Below are 13,063 nucleotides of genomic sequence, written 5' to 3' on the forward strand. Positions count from 1 at the left end.
CAGAGGGGAAGTAAAAAAAAAAAAAGGAACTACGTTTATCTGCACGGTTGAATTTCGAATCAAATTAGCTGCAAATTACGCAATACGCGTAACGAAAGGAAAGAGGATTTTTTTTTTTTTACGAAAGGAAAGAGGATTTTTTTTTTTTTTTTCTTCTTCGCGTTGATTTTTCTTCACCTTTTTGTCTTCGATCTTTGAATAAAAAAAGAGTGACAGCTAGACGGAAAATTGCGCAAAGTATGACTGTGACGCAGTGACGCAAGGCAGTATCACAGGCATGTAGAAGTGCCGCTGGTGACTGTATAATTCCACAACCGGCAGGTGAACTTTCGCGCGTAAAGTCACGACAGAAGATTGAACAATGAACCGAACTCTGTTATAACTCAGTCAATCGACCGATATAAAGGTTCCGTTTCACTCACGGTTACATCGTTGACTTCGTTTTTTGTCTTCCCCCCTCCTCCCCCGTCTAGTCCTTTCGTTTTTTCTTTCATGTATACTCAACCGCAGAGAATAGAATGTAGGGAAGATAAAAAATTACAGGTTTCAATTTCAATCGAAGTGGGTACCACAAAATTTTCTGTCATTGATTCTGACACTGTAATCGATACCTCTAACGTTGCTTGAACATTCACGAGAATTGAGAAAAAATTCAACTTCGATGAAAGACATGTCAATTGGTTTCAAGTTTTCATCCGATTGACAAATTTTTGTTGAACAAAAATCTCTTCTACACGTAGCATTGCAGCCAGTACAATTTTCTCGCGTTTTACCCGTCGGCAAGATTTTTAGAAAATACACAGGGAAATTTTTATGCTGTCATATATAACAGTACAGCTTTCCTTTCTTTTATTCAACCATTTCTCTTTTCGCGTCTTTTTTTTTTTTTTTTTTTTTTTTTTTTTGTACGTCGTGCTCTCTTTTAACCGCAACGTGACAGGTTGTGCGGGTTAAGCCCCGTACGATATAAAAGTCAATAGCGATACTCGTTGTCGTAGAAAAAGCTAGAAACGAACGTCACGGGCTAAATCCCCATGAAATTGGCCGTGCTGACGACCCGTTAAATCTTGCAGCATGTACGAAAGAAGGTGGCCTACAGTACCGCGGAACGAAACGACATCGTCGTGCCGAATGGGCGAATAATATATCCTCGTAGAGGAGAATCAGTCTGACGCTTCTTGTCTCCTTCCTCTTCTCCTTCGTTTTTTTTCTACTTCTTCTTCTTCTTCTTCAAATTTCTTCACTTATCAACAGTTCTTCGTCTAATTTTACGTCAAATTTTTTTTACCCTAGTCAGGTTGCGTGTCACGGACGGAGGACTTATCGGGTCAGCGCAGCCCGGGCCTCCACTACAATCGGTAATTCCCCATTCCGCATGATCGCGCGTCATCCCCGCCCGACTATCGATTCCTCGCTACTCCGACTTCCGTCTCTCGACAATCGACTGTCGACCATCGATTCCCCGTTACCGACCATCGATTCGGTGTTATCGATCGCTCCGTCAGGTAACTGTCGCATCGACCGAGTCGGCTAGTTTCATAACTCGCCGCAACGCAACGCCGCCAAACGGTCGGCGTAACCTTTACCAAAACCCCGGTCGATTTGAACTTTTATACTTGTAAGGAGTTTTTTTTTTTTTTCCATTTTGATTTGCGTTCTTCAACTTCAAAACTTTGTTCGTATGCTCGGTATACGGATGACGTGATAATATCAAGCGACATGATTTTATTCTTGCATTAATTATATGCAGATAGAAATGTCACGACGCGATTTCGATTATAGACACGATAGAGGTGGGAAAAAAAAAAAAAAAAAAAACATTACGACTATGTTATAAAAACATGAAATGAAGTTCAAAGAAACTTTTATAATTTTATAAAATATTTTTACGCTCTTAGACGTGTTTATATCCGGTTGCTTGCAGACCCAACGATTTTTTATTTTTTAACGCGTTTGTGTTCACACTGCAGTTCTCGCGATGAGAAATTTTGTTTACTGAACAATGTATAAGCGACCTCGTAACGATTGAAATTAAACGCGTTGCCGTGTGAAAAATTGAAACTTGGCCCGATATTCGATTTTTTTTTTTTTTTTATATATGAATTACGTAATAACAATATCATTAAAACGATAACCGTGATAGGGAATCGTTTCGCTTACTTCTTCTCTTCTGAGAATAAAAACGTACATCCTGGAGCGATATTTTAGCATAGTGAAATTTTTACAACACCAATTTACTTATCAGTTGATATGTAGTCAGTATTTAAGACCCACAGAATCCCTGATTAGACGTTGATGACGTAATGCAGCTTCACATAAAACGAGCAGTAACATTGTAGCGAATAAATTTCTTTATAATTAATTTATCCTATCATACCCAAATCATTCGAATGGATTAGCAAAACGACTTCACAACGACAACGAGACTGTGCTTGAAACGAATCAAAAAGAAAAAAAATCCACTCATCACACCACAACAACCCTCCCAAAGTTTTCCCTACCGAGTTCAAGGTTCTCTAGGCACCCCCATCGTAAAATTAAACAAGGTTAATCTCTTCAGGGAGTACAAAGTGTTCAGGGACTGTTATGCGGGGTCAGTAACGGTACGCCAGCCCCGTTTAAACAGGAATTATCATTTTTCATTTGAATCTAACGTAACAGCTGACCAAGAAGACAACGGAAACCAGAAAACAGTACTGAGAACATTTTTTTTTCCCATCATTTCTATTCATCACTTCAACGGGGTTGCTTAATTTTTGTATTTGTAGTACGTATGAGTACCAAGTAAAAAAGAGTGCGGAGAATCTCCATTCCAAGTAGCTCTACGTATATCCAAAGGGCATTTGCGTTGCCAATAAATCAATTTCCAAGTGATGCCTGAACAACAACAGCAACAACAACAACAGGGCGTTTTAGCTGCCTGTCTACAATATGCTAGACGCTGAACCGAAAGTGCAGAGAACTGACGGTGAGTAAATTTAGCACTTGAAATTACACGAATGATTAGAGATCCTGACCAAGCCTATTTTAGTTCCTTCATTAGCAATGCCTCCTCCTTCTCCAACTGTTTTTTTTTCTTCTCGTCTTTGTTATTCTACACATAGAAATGCGAAAAAGACAACGACGATACTTATAACCGCGTGAATAATAAACTTGTTCAGCAGTTTGTCGACTACAGCTTCCCTCTTTTTCCAATACAAAACAGCACAATTCTGGGTCAGAATAATGGACTTGTCCAAAGCGGGTATAACACTACTAAGGCCACCGTTGAGTAGCATAGCTTCAGGCGATTCTCTTTCGAGTTCGATACAAGCTCGTCTCCTGTGCTGTTGCAGCCATAACTCATACCGAGGGTGGTGTGACAAGCTTACATGCTTATACCAAATTAGTATATCGGAATAGGGAATTAGGCATCGAAGACTGGTAGCAGCACCACCGTAGACGACTCATAGGTCGCTGTAGACAATCGATAAAGTAAAAGTACCACCTAGTTGTAATCCTTGATTGAGTCTGACAGAGTGGGATGGTTCGTACAGTTCCAACGATCGGCTTTTTCATACCCTTTGTCCGTTCCGACTTACGCATTCTTCACATCCAAACTGAACACTGATATAAGAATTATGAACAGATTGGTATGGATGGAAAAACTGTGGCAATGTCAGCGTTAAATGAAAAATAAGCAGAATATCATGTATTAGGCAATATAATGGAATAGGTACAATTAAAAGGTTGTAACTCTGTCTGTGTATGACTTTCGATCGCCGTTGGAACCATATTCCTCAATCATCGAATCATCATCATCATCCATGTATATTTTCAACTTTTCATACCTAGCAGGGAAATAATTATTGAAATCACTCAGCACAGCAGCAAATTCAAAGATAATGTTTTTAAATTTAACTTGTAAAATCGATCGATCAGAGCGAAAAGCATATGTAGCACATATATACCTAATCGACCTTCGCTGCTGCTTTTTTTTTTTTTTTTCTTTTTCTTACACGAGTAGCTAAGAGTAACCGGCGAGAGAACGAGTGGCTCGCAACGTCGAGGTATCAGAGAAAGGTAAATCAAGGAAGAGAAAGAAGGAGAGAGAAAGAGAGAGAGAGCGAGAGAGAGAATTGACCTTGGTCAAAGTCGCGTGCCACGGAATTCCCGACCAGTGAAGAGACCTGCGCACGTGCCCGGAATATTTCCGGTGTAATTCTATCGTTTTTTATTTTTCTTTATTGTCCTGTTCTTCTTCCACACACTCAATCATTCTCTCCGTCTCTATCTCTTCGTCTGTTACGTTTCTTTTTCCTTCTTCTCTCCCGTAGCAACATCATCTCTTATCCAAGTCAAAGTCTGACACGTTTAATCGTCGTCGTCACTCTCTCTCTCTCTCTCTCTCTCTCTCTCTCTCTCTCTCTCTCTCTCTCTCTCTCTCTCTCTCTCTCTCTCTCTCTCTCTCTCTCTCTCTCTCTCTCTCTCTCTCTCTCTCTCTCTCTCTCTCTCTCTCTCTCTCTCTCTCTCTCTCTCTCTCTCTCTCTCTCTCTCTCTCTCTCTCTCTCTCTATCGCATAGAAAGTTCATTTTCAAATTTTGATTTATCGTTGTTTCGGAAGCACCGACGCGACGCTTTAGCGTTATACACCCCGAGTCGAGATGAACCCTGGTGTACGTATGTTTGCGTCACAACCCGACAAGTGGAATTACATTAAAATATACATGCAAATGCGATTAAACGGCAATTTGCACAGTGCCGTTAATAGGGCTTCGTCGACACGTAGAGGCACCGCAACCCGCCTCCTATTCGTTTTTCACATCGTCGATAACACATTACACATACCCAACACCACCCACCTACATAAAACGATTTACACAACCCAACATCACCGCAAAACCGTCACGCGTTGCTGCTACTGCAATCAAACAGTAACGACAACAACGTCATTGGACAGTCATTGATCAACCGTTAGGATAATCGTTCCAGTGTATATCTTCACTTATAAACTTGTATTGTTCAACATCTACACTAAATTTACGCAACTGCCAATTTTTCTTATTTATATATGCATGTATCGGCTTGTGCCAAAACTACAAAAATAGCGTGAAAACAAAAAAAAAAAAAAACAAATATGAAATTCATCATATCACTCTCAAAATCATATGTGCTAAGTGACCGTTTTCTGTGTACACCGAGTAAAAGCGGCAACAGATTATGCTTGCGCGTGAAGGATCCGATGAATACTGCCATCATAATCGAAAATCAGAAGATGAATTAAATTTGAAAGAACCACATGTAGTGAATATGCACGTTTGAATTGGCTCAAAAAGCTGCATGGTACGGCAAAAAATAAATTTAAAAAAAAATAAATAAAAATATTGCATAGTGGGAAGCTGTGATGATCATGATCATGATGAAGAAGGAGAAGAAGGAGAAAAAGGAGAATACGAAGAAGAAGCAATATCAGAAGCCTAAATCAGCAGCCTTGCCTTTGTATAGCCCTTACAGAACACCTTCGAAAGGATTACGAACCTCTAGTATCTCGGACGATGGTTGTCACAGGCCAATCCGAGGAATCTAACCTTTTGCAACACCACATAATATTTATCGTATCCACGTAAATACTACGTATATACTGTATGTAGTATACTTCAAACGTATCGTATGATCACACCGCACCAGCACCGCCGCCGCGCCTAGGTCAGGGGTCAGAGGGTTGCGATTAAAGGGGGTACAACCGGGACAAGCAGTTAGGTATAAAATGACGTGAGGCAGCTAACGGACTTAATAATGCAATATAGCAGAGCAAGACAAGCACTGTCTCTGACGGTGAGACGGTATTAATCTATACTTTGTACATACGTTGAAAAGAGGATGAAGATGAGGACGGGGATAAGGATAAGAAGGACGCGATGCAGCAGCTGGAATATGTGCGAATGATGAGAAGATGAAGTAGACTTTAGAAGAAAACGGATTATGTATAAGAAAGAAGAAAAAAATGAAATATAAATTGGAAACTAATGTGGGGGGTGGGCGGTGGGGTAGGAAAAAACCGCGACTAAGCAGCGATGGTGTAAATAACGTGAAGGGTGAAAATTACATGTCGATGATAACTCGGTGGTGTGTAGTGACAGTAATACTACGGTTTGCTTAAACTGTTATTATCACGCGGAGAAACACTAACGAGAGCCAAGAACGAGACGCAGGATGAGGGCGAGCAGGATTGACTCGCGACCAGGATTGCCGATGGCCGGCTTCCTCCCGTAGAGGGCGAGAGGACGGACAAAGTGTCGGAGGGCGCAGCGGTAGTTGCCCTCGCTACCACCGAACATGGCGTCCCCTATATCCAGTATGGCGCCACCCGGTTTTGGTCGATAAGCCCGCACCGTTGCTACCACGGGAACTATAATTCACCAAACACAGTCTGCGCTCACTGTCATTCGCTTACACATGTAACACGTGTACGTCGGTGTGCGTAGAAATTTTCGTAGATACACAGAGAAGAAGTCCTACACCCTACGAATTCATGGGGTGGCAACAAAAGGAGGAGGTATACTTGAGGACTCGGTGACTTTTACGACTCTTCGTGTCTCTTCGAGGTGCGGCATTCGACACCCTGTGCAGACGACGACGAAATGATACATCGTCGGTAATTAGTGAGGAATTGGTTGGCGGTACACGTGATGATAATTGGGTATCATAAAGTAAACGGTGGCGTTTATCACAGTTGTTGAGAAAATGAAACGAGACTACTAAACCCAAATGACCATTAGCAATTTATGATAGTTGGTACGTTCATCTAATTGCGGATAAAGATTAAGGTTAAGGGATATATTCTCTCGCAAAGATTCTTATTTTTTTACAATTGCAGATTCGAAATTGAGGTATAATAGAATCAAGATTTTTACCATCGATACAATAACGGTGTCTTATTTTTCTGAAGAATCAGAGACCAGAACTACTGTGAACTCAGACTGTAATACGAACCCGGAACAGTACAAGGATGGAATTTATTGTGTCCAATTGAAAAGAGAAAAAAATAATGGTAGATTGTTGTTTGCCTTATACTTACAGCTATGTAACCAACGGCTGTTGATGAATAAACGGAAATGAGTTTGATAAAGCGTGCAGAACCCTCTCTCACAAGCACCCTATACTTACGGATAATTGTTGGAAATGAAAATGGACCCGAAACATCAAAACCATGGGTGGGCCGTACATTCGCGAGGCGAGCAAATAAAAAGTGAACCAACTAAATAAGATAGGTTTTTTTTCGCGGATTACACGGTCGATCATTGCAGAAGAACACGCGTTCTGGCCAAGAGGATCCGCAGCACGCGAGGAACGATGATCCCAACACGGTACGGACTCTCCCCTGGATTGCGGGTTTCTAAACATAGATTCTTTTCTCTCTTTCACGAAGTAACGTCGCCTCGTCAGTCGTCTAGCTGACGCTCTGCGGCCACATCGACGGCAATGACGGAATGAAAGTGAACCGAGAAAAATGAACAATCTAAATTAGAATTTGAAGGAAAAAATTAAATACGTCGGCGCAACGCGGAGGCGCCACCTTCATTGCCAACGTCGATTTAGACGTCGCGTAGCTTCTTGACCTTATACTATTTTAGACACCCGTACGACCCCCATCCATTATACTTATCCCCATTCGAATACACACGTGCCATGCATCAAGGTAGGCACGCTCTTCGACAGACTCGCACACCCCGACCTAGACCTAGATCGAAATTTTTATTAATGAACGTGCATGTTTTACGAAAGGATCAACATTTGATAGAACAATTATCTAGTGCTGGACACAACAGGAAGCTAACGGACTTGGTCTCGTCTTGATCTTGTCTTGATTTTCGCTGTTTGACAAAGACAAGATCATAATAGAAAAATTCAAAAAGATACCAAGATTAGCCCGAAGTAGTCTCGACAAGAGTCTTGCCAAAATTAGTCAATATTGAAAGGAAAACTAACGAATAAAGTCAGTCATTTCAATGTCCTGAAATTTTATAAACATCTCAAGGTTGAAAATGCTTTCCATCAAAATACTTTTTATTTTAAATACATATATAAAGTTTTTTTTCCTCGTCCACTACAAGGAGGATTTTTCCAGAAACAACTGTTGCATAGTTTCGAAAAGTCAAAATTTATATAGAGTAATACCCGAATAATCGAAGGCCAAGGAATCATCTACCAAGACCAAGACCAAGACTGCAAAATGTCATATCTCGTCTTCACCTCCAGTACAACAGTTATCGTAGTTCTGGCTATTCATCGATTGTCATGGACGAACGAAGTGTTACATGCAGTCAAAAAGATGGATACAAGTTTGTAACATCAATTCTTCGTCGAAGCAACACGTACCCAAGGCCTTTGATTTTATTTTTGCAAAATCGGTAACCTGAAAATCAGTGATCGATCACGCCGAGAACATGAGCCTCGAGGAATGTAGCCGCATGCAGAACTCCTGACGACGACGACGAGTTATTAACATAATGAGAATTCGCATAACCGTTGCGAAAACGCGGTGCGGTGTCTTTCTTATGGTAATGAACCACCACGCAATACACTATACACTCCGTTGGGCGTGTCCCTTGTATTCCTGTGCTCAGTTCACGAAGAGGCAAACTCGCCATTGCCTCCACCTTCGCTACATATTCGATTCCTCACGAAATTCATTTCCCCCAAGGTTTCATCGATGCCTCTCTACCACTTCTACACTTTCCTACAGTTTAAAGCCAGAGTTTGGAAAGGAAGGTAATCATTGTTCACTTGATCACGACTATATTTCCGAACGAATGTCGATGAGTATGGAAAGAAAGAAGAAGAAGACAAGTACAATACCAATCCTGTTCACAATTACAGGTTACAAAAACGACGTTTCTTACCATTCCAAACCATTTCGAGCCTCACCAACAACTACTGATCATAATCCCTTGCCGTAGTGACCTCCTCTATACCCATAAGAATAAAAGAAGAAGTGTTCAAATGAGGTGGAGAAAAACCAGAGTGCTTTACACTGCGCCCAACACCTTCAAACGAGGAAATCTCTAGTGCACGTTGTAATTTGTAAAAGGATGATGAACGTTTAATCATGAGGCGATGGAGTGTCTCCATCTGTATATTAGAAATTCCGATCTCCTCTTCATAGCACTGCAACGTAATAGGCTAGAGCGTATAATTTCTGGTTGCCCACCACGTGGTTTAGAACGTCTGTAGTCACCGTCGTTGTCACTCGTCCGCGATCAGCTGTTCAGAACCAAGCTGGCGCGCACGCGCGAGCCTTTTACAGCACCCATCGCAAAGCGACGTGAAAGTGGGCGTACGTATGCATAGAGACAAATACCAATACACACACAGAGACTCTGTGTAGGTTTTACGAGAAATTGATTTTCCCCATTCGCCACGTGGCCCCGCGTCTCGACCACCACCTCCACTAGATTCCAAGCAGACGAAACCTTACATCAGCAAAGAATCGTTTGCTTACTGCTGCTTTAACGGCATGTGGATACAAAATTCACCTGCGCATATTACTACATGTATATATGTAGGTACACACACGATCGTTAAATCCGGATGTTATAATAGGGAGAAAAACACGGATCAAATGACACCGAAAATCCTCTCCTGCTGCTCTAGTTTGTCCCCCCTCATCAGAGTATAATTTGGACAGTTCTGGTATAGCCGATATGTGACATAATACGTACATCGGAGTTGACGGTAAAGGTTTGGAAAGAAATTTTGTCAAGGAATTATCCGCCTTGACATATATATTCTAGAGAAATGATAGAAGGAAAACAATTCGTCACAGTTCATACTTCGATGCGTAATTTTTTGTTTTAATAAAGTTCCTACGATTCCTAGTTCCATGAAACATATAGTTTTGTCATGGTCCAAGTTTCACACAGAATAGTTTCAAAGAAATCCAATAAACTGTCGAATTTTTAAGTGAACTCCAGCCTTGACGGTAAAAAATTCATTCATATGTACACATCAATTTTCATTGGGGTCAATTTCACGCCAAGTATTCACAGTACCAAATTCCACGACAATACCAAGGAGTCCATTCATTTTCATGACAACCATGAACATCCTCTAACTGATATCTGTATTAGATATTAGAAACAAACATAGACAACGTGGGTGATGAGGAGAAGGTCTATAAACTGCACAGGTGTTTTCCAGCTACCGAAATAACCATAGAATATATATTATACACAGACTATACACACCGAGGTAGGAATGTTATCGATCCCTGCGCGTTTTTCGAAGGCCCACAACTTACAATACTCTAGATGTATAATAATCGATGTTTTACTCTGCAGAAATAACGACGAACAAATTACCCACACGCTCTAATCACTCTCTGTCTCTCTCTCTCTATTGTTCTCCGCAGGATTCTTTCTTTATCGTGTACAAATCCTTGTACATCGTGTAATTTCGTTCAAGCATATAATAATCAGGTATTAAAATGTCTTTTGCAGGGTACTTTAGCCGCCGAAAAGTACTTAACGTGTAACATATAGCTACTGTATAATAATAGCACTCCCTGAAGCCGGTTTTTTCCAACAACTCACACAGACTACCTACACAACAAAACCACCGCCACATTCTCATTCTCATTCTATTGTTTACACTGTGACTAACCTAACCGGAAATTGCCGAAACGCAGCATTACACAAAACTATACCGTAATGCATTCCGCTGGTGAATTTTGTCCCTGGGACGAGGATGTCACGGGATAAAGTCATAACAAGGCTCTACTCTTGCGGTGTGAATAAAATCAAAGCTTTTCCTCAAACTGCCCCAAAAATTCCGAGATCCTGGTTTTTATTATAAAGAAATAAACGCATCATCGGCTTAAAAACGGACATGGAATCTTATAAAGCTTCCAAATCATAGCGAATGAGGATTACTGTAATCTCCTTACGGACTACTGTGTATCCTGATGATGATTATAATCGAAAGACGGATTGATTATTGGTCACAGTTTTCGAGACCAGAAACATTTTGAAAGGCTAACGGTATCTTAATCTCTATACGGAAATCGTGATGGGATGTATAAATGCATGGATACGAAGAAAAGCGATCCCGATTCTTCGAGGATGAGGCGATGCTGCCTGTTTCCGCTGTTGCCGCTGATGGTGATCAAGTCTAGCAATCCGTTAAACGAAAGAACGGTGATTGCTTTAAATTAATCCAAAGCTGTAAGAAGGTTGCAATTAATCCGGTAATTGGCCACTTAGTTCATTAAATCGAGCTAAGATAATTAACGGCTTTGCGATGCGCTCCGAGAACCCCTCGACCGACGATGAGTCCGTCTGACTGAATGACCGACTAGTTGCCCGAAGCATCGTCTTCTCATCTCGCTTGCTCATATTATCTTGTCACGTCGAACCATACGGTACTTATTATAGTCTTCGGTATGCAGTAAGAGGAAACTGCAGCCGCCGAGAAGCGAAGAATTCGGACTAAGACTGTAAGCTTGAAAAACGGCGTTATGTAGGTACTCGACAAGGGTGCCTTCCAGTTTCTAGAATATGATGCAGATTTAGAACACAACCGTCGTGATTCGCGGACCCAAGAACGCGAGGATCGCGATTTTGCCTCACGAAACACTTCCTCCCCCTAACGAGTAATGGCAGCTAGCCAATTCTGCGCGAAACCAGATCCGAGCAAAACCTCGAGATCAAGATTCCAAATACCTAACCACGCAATGGAATAGAGTAGAAAGTAGAGAAAGAAACCACTCGTCAGTGAAAACTGATTTGTTGTTGCTGTAGTTGGGCCAATTTTCTTAAACACTTGTAAAGTCGAAACAATATGGAAAGGACACCACAAGTGTGTTTCGCTTTTCGTGTCAGACCCCCGAAGACTTCGTTCAATAACTTCGCCTGTAGCGCACGGATAAAACTTTCAACACCAATACCATGAAAGTCGGTTTTGAACACTCCCAATCTGGTCAAATATAGAAACCGACGATAACGTGGATAAATATGTACATATTGTGTATGTGTGTGTGTGAAATTCCAAGCTTAAGCGAAAATATGTTCTTCCAACATTCGGTACTGGGGAAAAAAACCCAAGTTTGTTTCAACAATGTTTACTTCGGTGAAGTATGATCAACATTGCTACTAGGTACAAAGTATAACGACCTCTCCTCAACTGTCCATGGATGATGTAACTATACTATATAGCTAAGAATCTATTCCATCGACGATGAGAAGAATTTAACGATTTTGTTTTACGATTTTAATACGGACTAAAAAGACGTAAAAGGATCCGGCATTAAAAAAGTTTCGCTTGAAGTATGCACGTTACAACCAAGAAAAATCGCAATTTGCGCTAAAGTAATAATAAAGTTGCACATTAGGTATACATGCCAGTCATATATGTATGATAAGCGTTCATGCTCCAGGTACACGAGCAGCAGAGTGGGAAATATATGTACTAGAAAATACTTGTCGGCTTTAAGCGAACATGAGACACTTAGAGAGCAGATCCGCCTTTCTTACATAACGAAATTGCTGATTGTCAAGTGTTTTGAATGTTGGGATTTCTAATACAGTCGGTGCGCGTTGCAAGTGTGCCGTGATATCTAATCTACCTGACTCAACGGGTACGACATTATCATTTATCAACCTCTCTACATACCTACACTACCAAGCACAACCCAAAGCCAGCAGCCGCCGACTACAAGATCGATATCCATCCACCTTTCTGGCAGCGCGAGTCTGAGAGTTTTAGGATATGAATTCGGAGTAAATACTTCGAACAACATTACGAGGATAACGATAAGCTGGATGGACGAAAGTCGGTAACAAGTCATGATAGCCGCGGCGTATCCATTCATTAGGAATTATGTATACGCCATGGTGACTGACTAGGTAATTATGTGATGACCGCATTTCACAATAGGGAAACAGGATGAGAATCAAGGTGATTCGTGCAGACGAGGTCGGTCACGTTTAGATGCCTCTACGGTTATACAAACTTCGGAAAAGTCTGAATAACTAAGTGGGTTTATTCGGAATGGTCAAGTCAGAGAGTATGGTTGAATATGATAACG

At 41.2% G+C, this 13,063-nt stretch overlaps 1 protein-coding gene across 7 annotated transcripts in view; it reads right to left on the reverse strand.

Annotated features, from left to right (window-relative positions):
* LOC124182409 (ensconsin-like) overlaps positions 1-13,063 on the reverse strand; it is a 77,167-nt gene that overhangs the window by 57,441 nt on the left and 6,663 nt on the right. Inside the window, exon 1 of one of the 7 annotated variants that reach the window (XM_046569657.1) lies at positions 5,518-5,599. The exons of the other annotated variants lie outside the window; for them this stretch is intronic. Coding sequence (XP_046425613.1) covers positions 5,518-5,584 — 67 coding nt within the window. The 5' untranslated portion in view covers positions 5,585-5,599. Of the gene's footprint in view, positions 1-5,517; positions 5,600-13,063 lie in introns of those variants that run through there. 7 annotated transcript variants of the gene reach the window in all.

This window comes from Neodiprion fabricii, chromosome 5 (assembly GCF_021155785.1).
Source record: "Neodiprion fabricii isolate iyNeoFabr1 chromosome 5, iyNeoFabr1.1, whole genome shotgun sequence".
NCBI classification, from domain to species: domain Eukaryota; kingdom Metazoa; phylum Arthropoda; class Insecta; order Hymenoptera; family Diprionidae; genus Neodiprion; species Neodiprion fabricii.